The 12,397-nt window shown below is 42.9% G+C and overlaps 2 protein-coding genes across 3 annotated transcripts in view; both read right to left on the bottom strand.

Moving 5' to 3' along the window:
* LOC149155031 (uncharacterized) overlaps positions 1 to 9,975 on the bottom strand; it is a 29,394-nt gene extending 19,419 nt beyond the window's left edge. Inside the window, exon 1 of the mRNA XM_089439406.1 lies at positions 9,904 to 9,975. Within this exon, the coding sequence (XP_089295532.1) occupies positions 9,904 to 9,975 (72 nt within the window). The remainder of the gene's footprint in view (positions 1 to 9,903) is intronic.
* The window catches only part of LOC149155030 (short integuments 2, mitochondrial-like), a 363,396-nt gene extending 352,502 nt beyond the window's left edge, over positions 1 to 10,894 (bottom strand). The window contains exons 1-2 of one of the 2 annotated variants that reach the window (XM_089443158.1): positions 10,491 to 10,894; positions 10,108 to 10,236 (exon numbers count right to left, since the gene is read on the bottom strand). In XM_089443158.1, the coding sequence (XP_089299284.1) occupies positions 10,108 to 10,236; positions 10,491 to 10,661 (300 nt within the window). In that variant the 5' untranslated portion in view covers positions 10,662 to 10,894. The remainder of the gene's footprint in view (positions 1 to 10,107; positions 10,237 to 10,490) is intronic. The other variant, XM_089443159.1, reaches the window with a different exon arrangement.
* Positions 10,895 to 12,397: the final 1,503 nt, after the last annotated feature.

Here is a 12,397-nt window from a genome sequence, read left to right as displayed (position 1 = left end):
TTCATTCATTAAATGTTTGCTATTTCATGAATGAATCTTCTAGAATAGGTAAATAAGTGTCATATCAACATGAAAATACATTAATTACATCAAAGAGGGTGAAAAATCTCATCACAAGTCAAAACTGGCCAAAGCTGGGCGAATTCCTGAGCTGTAGGTGAAAAATTATGAAAATTGCCTGATAGGTCGCGCCCTAATCCTGATAGGTCGCGCTTCTTTGGAGCTCTGTTTGAGGCACTTCCAGGTGTCCAAATGAGGCAAACGTGGGCTTGTTGGAAAGGTCTAGATGTCTACTTTCCAACCCAACTGGAATTTCTGAATTTGGTGGCCATTTGCCCCTCCAAAATTTCAATCTCCCAAGACTGCTCCCAGTTTGTCAAAAAGGTGGCAGAAAGTCAATTTTTGCATGTTTTTTGACCTTCTAGAGGCTCAAAACTTGATGAAATCTCTTGGTAATTGCTGAGCAGGTGTAACTTTGCATGACAAATCCAGAAATGCTGAGTTTTCCCAAAATGAAGTTGCCCATCGAATAGCGCGCGACCTATCAAGGAGAAAAACCTGATTTTTGCCCAAAAATTCATAAGTGACCAAAAATGCTCAAAATTTTTTGAAATTTGTGTTGTAGTGAGGTCATTTAATATCATGCTCCTTCAAAGAAGCCTCAGCCAAGATGTGGAGGGGATCGGGCCTTTTTCGTCGTTTTAGTACCTTGGTCAACCGCCCTTGAATCACCTTCATTTTCGCCTTGCATACGTGCATTCGGGCCCAATAGTGGTTTTTCATGTTCCTGAGCAAGTCCTTATCTTGGCTAGCCTTGGCCAGCAACCTCTCCAAATGAGCATTGACCCGGAGAAGCATAGCCTCTCGCTCAACGGGTACCAAATTGACGGGTCTCTACTTGCATTTTGACATTTTTAAGGCAAATATACATGAACCTCTCATTTCAACTTGATGGCATTAAAACACCTTTCCCATGCTCATTTTTCTTTATCAAGTAAAATACTTTGATGATCAGAGGCCTACCTGCAATCTTGAAGAATTTTGGGGTCGTTTGGGAGTTTACTGGCGATTTTTGTAGATGAATTCCCAACAGGTCGCGCGCAGGTGCTGATAGGTCGCGCGCGCTCAACAGGTCGCGCCAGTGTATTTTTTCAACTGGATGAACCCCCTGATAGGTCGCGCGCACCCAACAGGTCGCGCGCTTTTGCAGGAGGCTTTTGGAGGCCTTCCCAGTGTCGGAATCAGGTGCAGGATAGCTCGTTGGAAAGGTCTTTGAGTCTACTTTCCAACCCAACTGGAATTTTTCAATTTGGAGTTCATTTGCCCTGTCAAAAATCAAATCTCCCAAGACTGGTCAAAAAGTGCCAAATGAGGCTGCCTCAAGGAAGAGTGTTGTTGCAGTCAACTTTTGAATGCCTTCCTCAACCCCAAATTGAGCTCATGATAGCTCATTGGAAAGCTCTTTGTGTCTAGTTATCATTTTACCCATCAAGCAAATCATTTGGCCAACCAAGCTAGGAGAAAACTTGATTTTCCCAAGGTCACTTCAGAGGTGTCTTTGATTCTCTTGAGGCAACGGTATTCTTGACATTTCTCTCAAACCATGACACCTGTGCAAAAAGTGAAGGAGGTTTTTCTTCTTTGGCATGTTTTGGACAAAAACCTCTCTCAATTTTCCAAAATTCATCTTTGATTTCTCTAAAACATCTTTTGAGTGAAACTTATCCCGATGTGTGGAATAAGGGATTTTGCCGGAATGAAGTGAAATGAAGTAGATAAGGGGCTTCTAAATTCTTGGGGAAATTTTTGGGAGTGGGGAGGGATGTTAGGAAGCAGGGGAAAGTGGAATCTCAGAGATTGAGCGAGGGGAAGGGGTCCAAAAGGGCAAAACACAGGCCTAACCTAGAAAATTGCCAAGTTGTAGCTAGAAACTAGGGTTTGTGCAAAAACGAGGAATTTGGGGGATCTCAGTGATGGAAAGTGTTTGATAAGGTACTTTAAGGATAGGGGAAGGTGTATGAACATCTGGATACAAGTTTTGCCGATGATTTGACCGTCCAAGAGAAATTGCCTTTCAAAACCCTAGGAGAGGGAAATGACCTTACCTAGGCGCAACTGAAGCATGAACAAGATGTAAAATGACTCATTAGACACTGACATGATAGTGACAACCCTATGAATGATGATAGACTCAGCAGAATGATGACATGGACCGACATTTGGGCAATTTTGAAAGAAGTGAAAGCAAACCCTAGACCTAATGCCTAGTGACCAAATTTTGCTTGAAGACTCACTGAAATGACAAAATTTGACCTTGACACTTCAAAATCACTTTGTAAGAGCATATTTGATCACTGGAGGAAGGCTGGAAAGACTGACACTAACGCAGGTTACACGGGGACCATAAGCCTTAAAGTTCATTCTGCATAGAGAAGAGAGGTAAGTTTTCATTTTCTGCCGAGTATCCAAGTTGGTGAAGAGAATCGGCAGAATATCAGCACTTGTATAACTAAGTTATGCGTTTGAATACAATAGGAAAATGAAAATTTCAAATCACTATATAAAGGTGGACCAACTAGAGTCTTAGGGACAATTGCTATCGCTACGATGTTGCATCATTGCACAAAGAAATGCACTCTATAACCCAGTATGAGTGAGATGTGTAATGCCCATGCTTAACATCAAGTTGGCACATGGCATTTGAAAATAATAATAACTTAATGATAAACAAATAAATATTTGAACATCAACCCAATAGTTTTAAAAACTGGCCAGTCAGCTCCCTGCCCACTTCAAACCAGTAGAAAAACCTGGTTGATGGTCTGGTTGGTACCAGTTAGGTGCCAAACTGGCACGTACCAACCAGCATGAACCGGTCAGTTCCGACATAAACTGGACTGGTCAGCTCCAAGATGCCCCATCACACCCCATCCCACGTGCCACATTGTGGGACCTGTTGTTAGTGCTTTTGAGTGGTTTCTAAGGAAACCATGGGCTGTAGTAGGGGGTGGTTTTGAGTGTTTTCTAAGGAAATTCATGCTTCTGCTAGACCTATGATCCGAATTTAAACAGGAACGCAACAAATTACAGAGATAACCATATACACAAAGATGCAGCGGAAATAATACTTCATTTCATTAATGGAAAATACTGAAATATGCTTACAACCAGAAATGGAAATAAACCAGCTAGGGCGATGGTAGCTTATCTCTGAGAAGAGATGTGGTGGCTACATGCCTCTGAACTGTGTTACAATGAGGCTCGAAGGCCTATTTATTGTTGAGAAACAATGGAAACCCCTTAACATTCCAAAACCTAACCCTAGGAGATGAAACGCCAAACTGTGGGCCCCGTTTGGGGGTAAATTGGTACATCAACTTCCTGGGGTCGTAACTTTGGCATATGATCTCCGTTTGACGTGCATGATAGCCCGTTGGAAAGATCTCTCCGAGGACTACAACGGAAAAGACAATTTTTATTAGAAAAATCACTGGCGGTGGATTTCCCAAAAAACGTCGTTTAAGGCCTCAAAACGGCTCTGGAAGTTCAGGACCCAAAAAACTGCTAAAAATAGTAAGTTGTGCTACAATTAAGGAAACTGAAAATGCTGAGAAAGACAATGGTGGGGGTCCAGGTGGACTTGGCAGGTGGCCACCAATATCCACCTGGATCATTCCTCCCCCCTTAGGAAGCAATGGTCCCCATTGCGTTGAGCTCCTCCATGAGATGAGGAAACTTCTGCTGAACTTGTTCCCTGGTGAGCCACTTTCCCTGCTGAAGGAGTTGGCCTGCTTTGACAACTCGATACAGTTGGATATTCTGTTGGCGAGTGTTCTTGATCTGTGTGTCCATGATTCGATCAGTTGCAGCTTGTTCCATGCAATCTGGATTTAATTCTGTGGGTTTGAGCTGTTCTGCAATGTCGGATGTGTCTAGCAATGGTGGAAAGTATGGCCGAAGGTGGTCCACATTGAACACTGGGTGCAGGCCAAGGAATGGGGGAATGCTGAGCTCAAATGCATTGTCTCCCATAGCCTTAGTAATGGTGTAAGGACCATATCGGAGTGGTCTCAATTTCCGATAGGCTCCAGTAAGGCGTTCCTTTTGCAAATGCAACCAGACTTTGTCGCCCACCTGAAACTTGTGTGGCACCCGGTGTTGATCATGTCGTTGCTTGTACTTGGCATTTGATTTCTCAAGAATGTCATGGACCTGCTGGCGAATATGTTGGATGCGCTCAATGAAGCTGGTGGCCTTATCTGTTTCGGACTGGACATGAGCTGAATTCATGTGAGTAGCTGCAAGGGGCATGGCCACATCAATGGGGCATAGTGGCTGGAATCCCAAACCCACCTGAAAAGAGCTATGGCCAGTGGAGCTGTGAAGAGCTTGGTTGTAGCTATGTTGAACATAGGGGAGGCTCTCGTCCCATGTGCGTGGATGCTTTGAGTTATACATGCGCAGAATGTGCACAATCATCCTGTTGACAACCTCTGTCTGGCCATCAGTTTGAGGATGGAAGGCTGTGGACTTCGTGAGTTTGGTGTCCAGCATTGACCAGAGACTGGACCAAAATGTGCTGAGAAACCGACTGTCCCGATCTGATATGATAGACTGTGGGATCCCAAAGTGTACCCACACTAGTTCAAAGAAGAGTTTAGCAGTGGCTTCTGCTGTGATATTCTTCCTGCAGGCCATCATAATGGCCATCTTCGAGAACCTGTCGACGACCACAAAAACACAGTCATTTCCATGCTTAGTGGAAGGAAGGCCTGACATGTAATCCATGGAGATGGATTCCCAAGGTCGACTAGGGGTAGGCAATGGGGTATAGAGGCCGTGCTTCTTAATGGTCGGTTTGGCAATGGCACAGGCAGTACATGATCGGATGTACTTCCCAACATCCTGTCGAAGATTCGGCCAATAGAAATAATTTTGCAGTACTGCCACTGTTTTCTCGACCCCGAAATGCCCAGTGGCCCGACTGTAGTGTGCTTCCCAAATCATCTTGGCACGCTCGCTTGAAGGAACACAAAGGTGCCCGAGGTGGCATAATAGGGCGTCCTGGAGGTGAAAATCTGCAACATGCCGACCCTCCAAGAGTGTCTGGTATGTGTGGCCGAATTCTGGGTCGCTTTTGTAGAGAAGTGGCCAATCAGCAGTCTCGTGCCCACTAGAGTTGAGCACGGTGGTTAGTGCCATGATCGGTGGCCGACTTAGGCAATCTGCAACATTATTGGTGCTACACTTTTTATATTTGATATTCAAGTGAAACTGTTGCAGGTATGTAGACCACTTTTGATGGCGATCATTCTGCAATTTCCCTTGGGTCTGTATGAACTGCAGAGGTCGGTGGTCTGTGTGGATGACTGTTTCCTTCCCCAAAATGTAATGCTTCCATTGTCGGCAGGCCTGTACAATGGAATACATCTCTTTATCATAAGTGGGGTACTTCCGGACTGTGTCTGAAAGTGTTTCACTGTGATATGCCACTGGATGTCCATGTTGAATAAGGACTGCCCCAATAGCATAGTCAGAGGCATCTGTCTCGACCTCAAATGGTTGTTGTAAATCTGGTAACGCGAGCACTGGTGCTGTGCAGAGGCGATCCTTCAATTCCCTGAATGCCTTCTGTTGAGATTCAGACCAAAAGAATTTAGCCTTCGCCCCGCCCTTGGTGACTTGACTCAAGGGCCAAGAAATATGAGAAAACCCCAACACAAACCTGCGGTAGAAGTTGGCAAGACCTAGAAAGCTGCGGAGCTCTGTTAGGGTGGTTGGAGAGGGCCAATCCCGAATGACTTGGATCTTGGCCGGATCAACATGTACCCCCTGTTCATCAATGATGTATCCCAGATACTGAACCTGGGTCATGCCAAAAGTGCATTTCTCCAAATTGGCACATAGCTTGTGTTGCCGCAGTGTTTGGAGAACCTGTCGGATGTGGTGGAGGTGCTCTTCCCAACTCTGGCTGAAGATCAGAATATCATCCAAGTATACTACTACAAAGGAGTTGGTGAATGGCTGCAAGATGTCATCCATTAGCCTCATAAAGGTTGCAGGAGCATTCGTCAATCCGAAAGGCATGACCAACCATTCGAAGAGGCCCTCCTTGGATTTGAAGGCAGTCTTCCACACATCGGAGGGTTCGATTGGTACCTGGTGATATCCTGACTTCAGATCGATCTTGCTGAAATATTTCGCCCCCTTTAGTTGGTCTAGGAGGTCATCAATCCGCGGGATCGAGTACCTATTACGGACAGTGATCTTGTTCAGCGCTCGATAGTCAATACAGAGTCTCCACGTCCCATCCTTCTTCTGTACCAACACGATCGGGCTCCCACAGGGCGATGAACTCGGACGGATGTGACCTTTCTGCAGGAGCTCTTGAATCTGCCTCTTGATTTCATCGTTCTCCAGAACGGAGCGCCGATAAATTGGTCCATTGGGTAGCGGCGCACCTGGGGTCAGATCGATGGAGTGCTTGACTTGACAGTGCAGAGGAACCCCTGCCGGGGAGGTGAAGATGTCCTCGTACTCCTCCACAACCTTGTCCATCTGTAGTTGTCGTGCAGAGGGACCCCGTTTGGAGGCCGCGGCGACTGTCTTCTTCTTTCCTTGAGGGCGTATCATCAGGAAAACAAATTTCCTGGTTTTGGAAATGATCTTACTGCATTGTTTTGCAGTAATCAAAGAGATGGCGGTAGGTGGTGCTACCTCTGGTATCCTGAACAACTTATTTCCCAATGTAATAATAACAGCACGGGGCCTTGATTCATACACAGCATGTCGCTTCCACAAGTATGGTTGTCCTAGTAATACATCACAAACTTCAAGGGGAGCAATGTCACACAATACCTCATCCGTGAAGGGCTTGATGTTGTATGGAAGGCGACATTGTTGGCTTACACGAAGATCTCGTCCTTGGTGAAGCCACCCAATGGTGTATGGTTGTGGATGTGCTGTGGTCGGTAAGCCCAACCGCTTCACGACCTCTGCCGAAATGAGGTTCTTTTGACTCCCGCTATCAACAATGAACTGTATCGGGAAGCCCTTTACCCACATCTGGGAGTGGAAGAGACGCTCCTCCTCCTCTGGATCTTCGGGTTCATTTTTCTGGATCTTTGCGGTAGCAACAGTGGCGCTGGGATCTGCATCAATGATCTGCTTCCCTTTTTCATACCCCTTATCGGGTTCTGACTCAGAGTCAGAACATGCATCTGATTCTGAAACCTTTAGCTCAGCCACCAGTGACTGCTTGGCCCGACACTCACTTGTGTTGTGAGTGGAGCTCTTATGGAACTCGCACCATTTTCCAGTGTCCTTTCTCGCCTTCGCGGCGCTGTTCTTTGCTTGCGGCTTTGGCTGGTTGTCTTGGGCTGTCCCGCCTTGGCTTTGTCCTTTGTTCTGAGGTTTAGGGGCACCTTTCCCCTGCTTTGGATTCGCAGATCCAAAGTCTCGCTTCTTTTGTTTAAACTTCTGCTCGACCTTGACGACATATCAGTATGCTGCGCCGAGCGAGGGGATGTTTAGGAATTGTATTTCTTCCTGGATGTACTTGTGCAGGCAGCCACGGTATTTGAGTATCAAATGTTGCTCCGAATCCTTGATACCCAACTTTGTGCGAAGGGTATGGAAAAGATTGGTGAACTCTGGCACGTCTTGGTCCCTGCCCTGCCGCAGCGTGGTCCACTTTATGTATTCATCCTCATAGCTTCCGACAGGGTAGTACTGCTCCTTGATGGCATCCCGGAACGAATCCCAGGTGGGTGCGGCTGAAAATAGTGAGCCAGTACTTTCATCCTTCTGCTCGCAGTAGGTTTCCCACCAGTCCTTGACGTGGGGGGCTGCTTTGAGAAGAGCAAAAACAATCTTTTCCCGACTCGAAAATTCATGAACAGAAAAATAACCCTCTAGCAGATTTAACCATTTATCTACGGCATCTGCGTCTATCTGACCCTCGAATATGGGGATTTCAAAATTAACTTGTACCTTAAAGGGTGTGGCATTTCCAGAGTAGCTGCTGGAAGCCGATGCGTTGCTTCTGGGTAGCCGCTGAAGGATCTGGGCAAAGCTGTCCATCATCGCGTTCCGTTGTCGCTCGAGGGCTTCTTCGAGCAAGATTTTGATGGGATCTCCTGCCCCCTCGTCTTTCTTCTCGTCCGCCATGGGAGGTCGTCGGGATTTGCGAGGCTGGTCTTGCAAAGGTTCAACAAGTTCAAGCCCTAACTCCTTATATCCCGACCTTGTTGGGGACATGCAAAGAAAAACAGAGAAAAAGCAGACCGCTCTGATACCACTGATCCGAATTTAAACAGGAACGCAACAAATTACAGAGATAACCATATACACAAAGATGCAGCGGAAATAATACTTCATTTCATTAATGGAAAATACTGAAATATGCTTACAACCAGAAATGGAAATAAACCAGCTAGGGCGATGGTAGCTTATCTCTGAGAAGAGATGTGGTGGCTACATGCCTCTGAACTGTGTTACAATGAGGCTCGAAGGCCTATTTATTGTTGAGAAACAATGGAAACCCCTTAACATTCCAAAACCTAACCCTAGGAGATGAAACGCCAAACTGTGGGCCCCGTTTGGGGGTAAATTGGTACATCAACTTCCCGGGGTCATAATTTTGGCATATGATCTCCGTTTGACGTGCATGATAGCCCGTTGGAAAAATCTCTCCGAGGACTACAACGGAAAAGACGATTTTTATCAGAAAAATCGCTGCGGTGGATTTCCCAAAAAACGTCGTTTAGGGCCTCAAAACGGCTCTGGAAGTTCAGGACCCAAAAAACTGCTAAAAATAGTAAGTTGTGCTACAATTAAGGAAACTGAAAATGCTGAGAAAGACAATGGTGGGGGTCCAGGTGGACTTGGCAGGTGGCCACCAATATCCACCTGGATCAGCCTAGTTTTGCTGTGGCTGCTGCTACTGAGGTTGCAGAGGAGTCTGAGTCAGTCTTTGAGCCAAATGATGTTTAAACTTTATGTAGCTCTTGGTGATGATCCCATGTCTAGTAGTGGTGATTAGTGATCATGTTGATTAGTGATTTGAAGCAGGCCAGTGGCACAGTAGCTTGTAACATTGTTTTTGAATTCTAGAAATCATTTACTGCCTCATTGATTACGTATTTTGTTGATGATATGTATTGCACTAGATACCACTTTGATATATACACCTTACATGGTATATAGATTAACAAACTTTGCATTATTTGTCTTTAATGGTTTGGAATCATGGTTTGAAATCTTAAAATAATCTTTTTTATTAAAAAATAATTATTTTAAGTATTTTTTTAAAGATGGGTTCATTGAATCCTGTGAGTCTAATTTGATCTTGTTCTAGTCGGAAACTCGGTTTGATAGGTGAACCAGTTCAAAATCAGTTCCAGTTTTCAAAACTATGATCAGCCCTAAGTTAAAAAATATAAAATAAATACATACATATATAAAGAGATTATAGGCGCAAGGATTAGCTCCATTGCTAAATGCTCCGCTGGGTGCTCCTGTGTGAAAACTCTCAGAGGTCTTCGGATAACTTCCATTGAGGACGTTGGAGATACCAACCAGTATTCTCGCTGGTGGTTACTATCCTGCTCCATCTAGGAAACAAGGAAAGGGAGGAATATATTTCTCTGTGAAATAAATAAAGATTATATAATGTGAAAGGAAATTATATAACAAAAACATATATTATTAGACAATTTTATTTTATTTTAATTATGCAATTGCCTATTTAAAATCCATCTTAACATGGGATCTTTTAAACACGTAAGAGATTTGGATCTCTATCCCTTTTTAATCTTTCTAGTTGCTTAATGAATCTGAGATAAGATTAATCTACATTATGTGTGGAAAAATCAAAGTTGTGGCAACTTTCTCAATCCTTACTCTAAGAATAGGCCTTTTAACTCCTCGGCTCAATGCTTTCTTATTGACTGAACTGTCAGAAAACATCTTCATAGTATAGTTGCAACTTCTAATTAGGGGAGAGTCATGAGATCAATATAAATCATTTCGTCAACGTCCAAAGCTGCATTTAGAAATAAAAAATTAAACGTTTGATGCACAACAGGGGCTGAAATTGCCAGAAACCATGGAAGTGGGGAGATAGCTTACACGCATTACACTGCGATCCGCTAGGTCCATTTTATTCAGAAGAACCAGACGCTTCTTTCTTGATATGATGTCTTGCAGGTTTGCATTTGCTGAACTCAGTGGAATCTGTTCCACGGACAGCAAACAATGTTATACATAATGGTGAAGCGTACCTCCCTAATAATTCATACAACTCGTTTTAGGCTTTGAGCTGCCTGAATAAACTGTAAATTTGGATTCATTTCCAAAAAAAATCACAAAATAATTCTCGCTAGTAATAAAATTCATATTCCGAATCGTATAAGTTAAATCTAAGGATCTAAGTAGAAACGATTATAATGGAATGTAATCACTGATGTAATGCGGAGAGTAAAGAGTACTCGGGCATCTCGGATGTCGAGGACCATATCAACTAAGTCGATTCGCTCTCGAATGGCCTGGAAAGCGGCTGCTTGAACACCTGAGAAACTATTTATAGCTCCTAATACTGCTTCTCCTCTGTCATTGAAGGCTTTTTCTCCCAGACGCTTTGCCAGTCCCGCCATCACCATTGGCGGTCTAACTCTATTCCTCTCCTTTCCTAAAACCCTGCCAAGACCTTTCCAATTTTAAGGCCTATTTTGCTTTTCCGTTCGTATGGAATTTATGGTTTTAAATTTAGTTAGATGTTTGGCCACACCCGCCATCCGCACAAGGAATCCACTTTCTCACTTTCTTCAAATGCTCGGGAAACCTGCGAAACAAATTTCTTTTTTGCCCGCTCAGATTGAATCGATCGAATCAGAGAGGAGACCATACGTTGCCCAATGATTTGGTCAGCAATTTATTTTTAAAGTAAATTATTGAGTGGAGATGGCATTAATTATTTAAGTAAATGGTTAAGTGCCGTTAAAACACTTCAAATAAAATTTAAAGATCGCTCAGATTGAATCGATCGAATCAGAGAGGATACCATACGTTGATCAGTGATTTGGTAGCAATTTATTTTTAAAGTAAATTATTGAGTGGAAATGGCATTAAATTAATTATTTAAGTAAATAAAATTTAAAGATAAAAGAAGGGTGTTATGATAGTAGCATAAAAAATTTGAAAAAATATATGAATGGAATTTTAATGTTTACTAGATTAGAAATAGTTTATGGGATCATTAGTTTCTTCTTTTTTTTTGTGATTCAATCTTTTTATTACTCAAATTAATGATGAGCTTACTCAACCTTTGAAGAGTTCCTTCATTGAAAAGACAATGTCAAGGAACTAATATTAACATATTGTTGTAACTATCTTTGATGTCTCTGAAAGCATCACATTCTAAAAGGAAATGTTTTTTTCTGATTCCACTGCCCCATAAGTGCAAAAAGTACACCCTCGTTCTTCCCAAGCTTCTTTAGGTCTTTTCCACTGGCCCGTTTCGCACGGTAGTTGATGCGAGTTAGTTCTTAATTGAGCAATAATAATCTTTGCTCTTCATGGAATGCTAGCTCCAACGTACTCTTTTTGTTGGAGATCACAACTAGGGTTTAATTCTTGAACATAGTACTTCTTCTTTCTACCCGACTCTTTTCCCCGTATAGGCTTACGAAACTTCTCCATAACAAAACTCTTTAACTCCTTTTTATTTGTGGGACATGCATTGAGGTAAATATTCCATTTTTGCATCCATTTGTTGTTTTGTCTCGTCCATGATTTATTTCTTTCACTCATTCCTTCATTGAAGATAACTTTAAGCCTTCTAACTTCTCCCATTTTCTCAATTCTTTGTAGGTACCTTATGAGATGAACCATAACAATTGCTTTGATGGGAGTTGCTCATGTTTCACTCAACATTATCTCATAAAAAATCGAACTTTATATTTTAAACTTGTTCATGACCAAACATTTTTTGATTGTCTCAATTTGCTTCCATTTTGAGACAGTGATGCTGCTAGCCCACAGTTCACACCCATATAATATCACTAGACAAACTAAAAGCCCAAAAAGCACTTTAATCATTTTCCAATCCCATAACTCTACCTCTCTACATCTATTTTGTAGAGCATATAAGCCTTTCCACCCTCCTGAAATTCTTTTTTTTTGCAGTCCTCCCAATTAAGCTTATTGTTGAAATCAATCATGAGGTACTTGTATTCATTTACTTCTTCAAGAATGTTGTCTTCAAAGAAGAATGTATGTTGGCTATGCTTCTGTTTATTTGAGAAAATCATTATTTTTGTCTTGTTGGTATTGACTTGCATCCCCACTGCTTTACAAAAATGCTCAAGGGCATATACATGCATCTACAATCCCTAGG

Source organism: Pinus tabuliformis, chromosome 9 (genome assembly GCF_031772625.1).
Source record: "Pinus tabuliformis cultivar Carrire ecotype Pingquan chromosome 9, CPIR1, whole genome shotgun sequence".
In the NCBI taxonomy this organism is placed as follows: domain Eukaryota; kingdom Viridiplantae; phylum Streptophyta; class Pinopsida; order Pinales; family Pinaceae; genus Pinus; species Pinus tabuliformis.
Note: the sequence above shows the minus strand (reverse complement) of the source record. Positions and strands in the feature narration are given on the sequence as shown.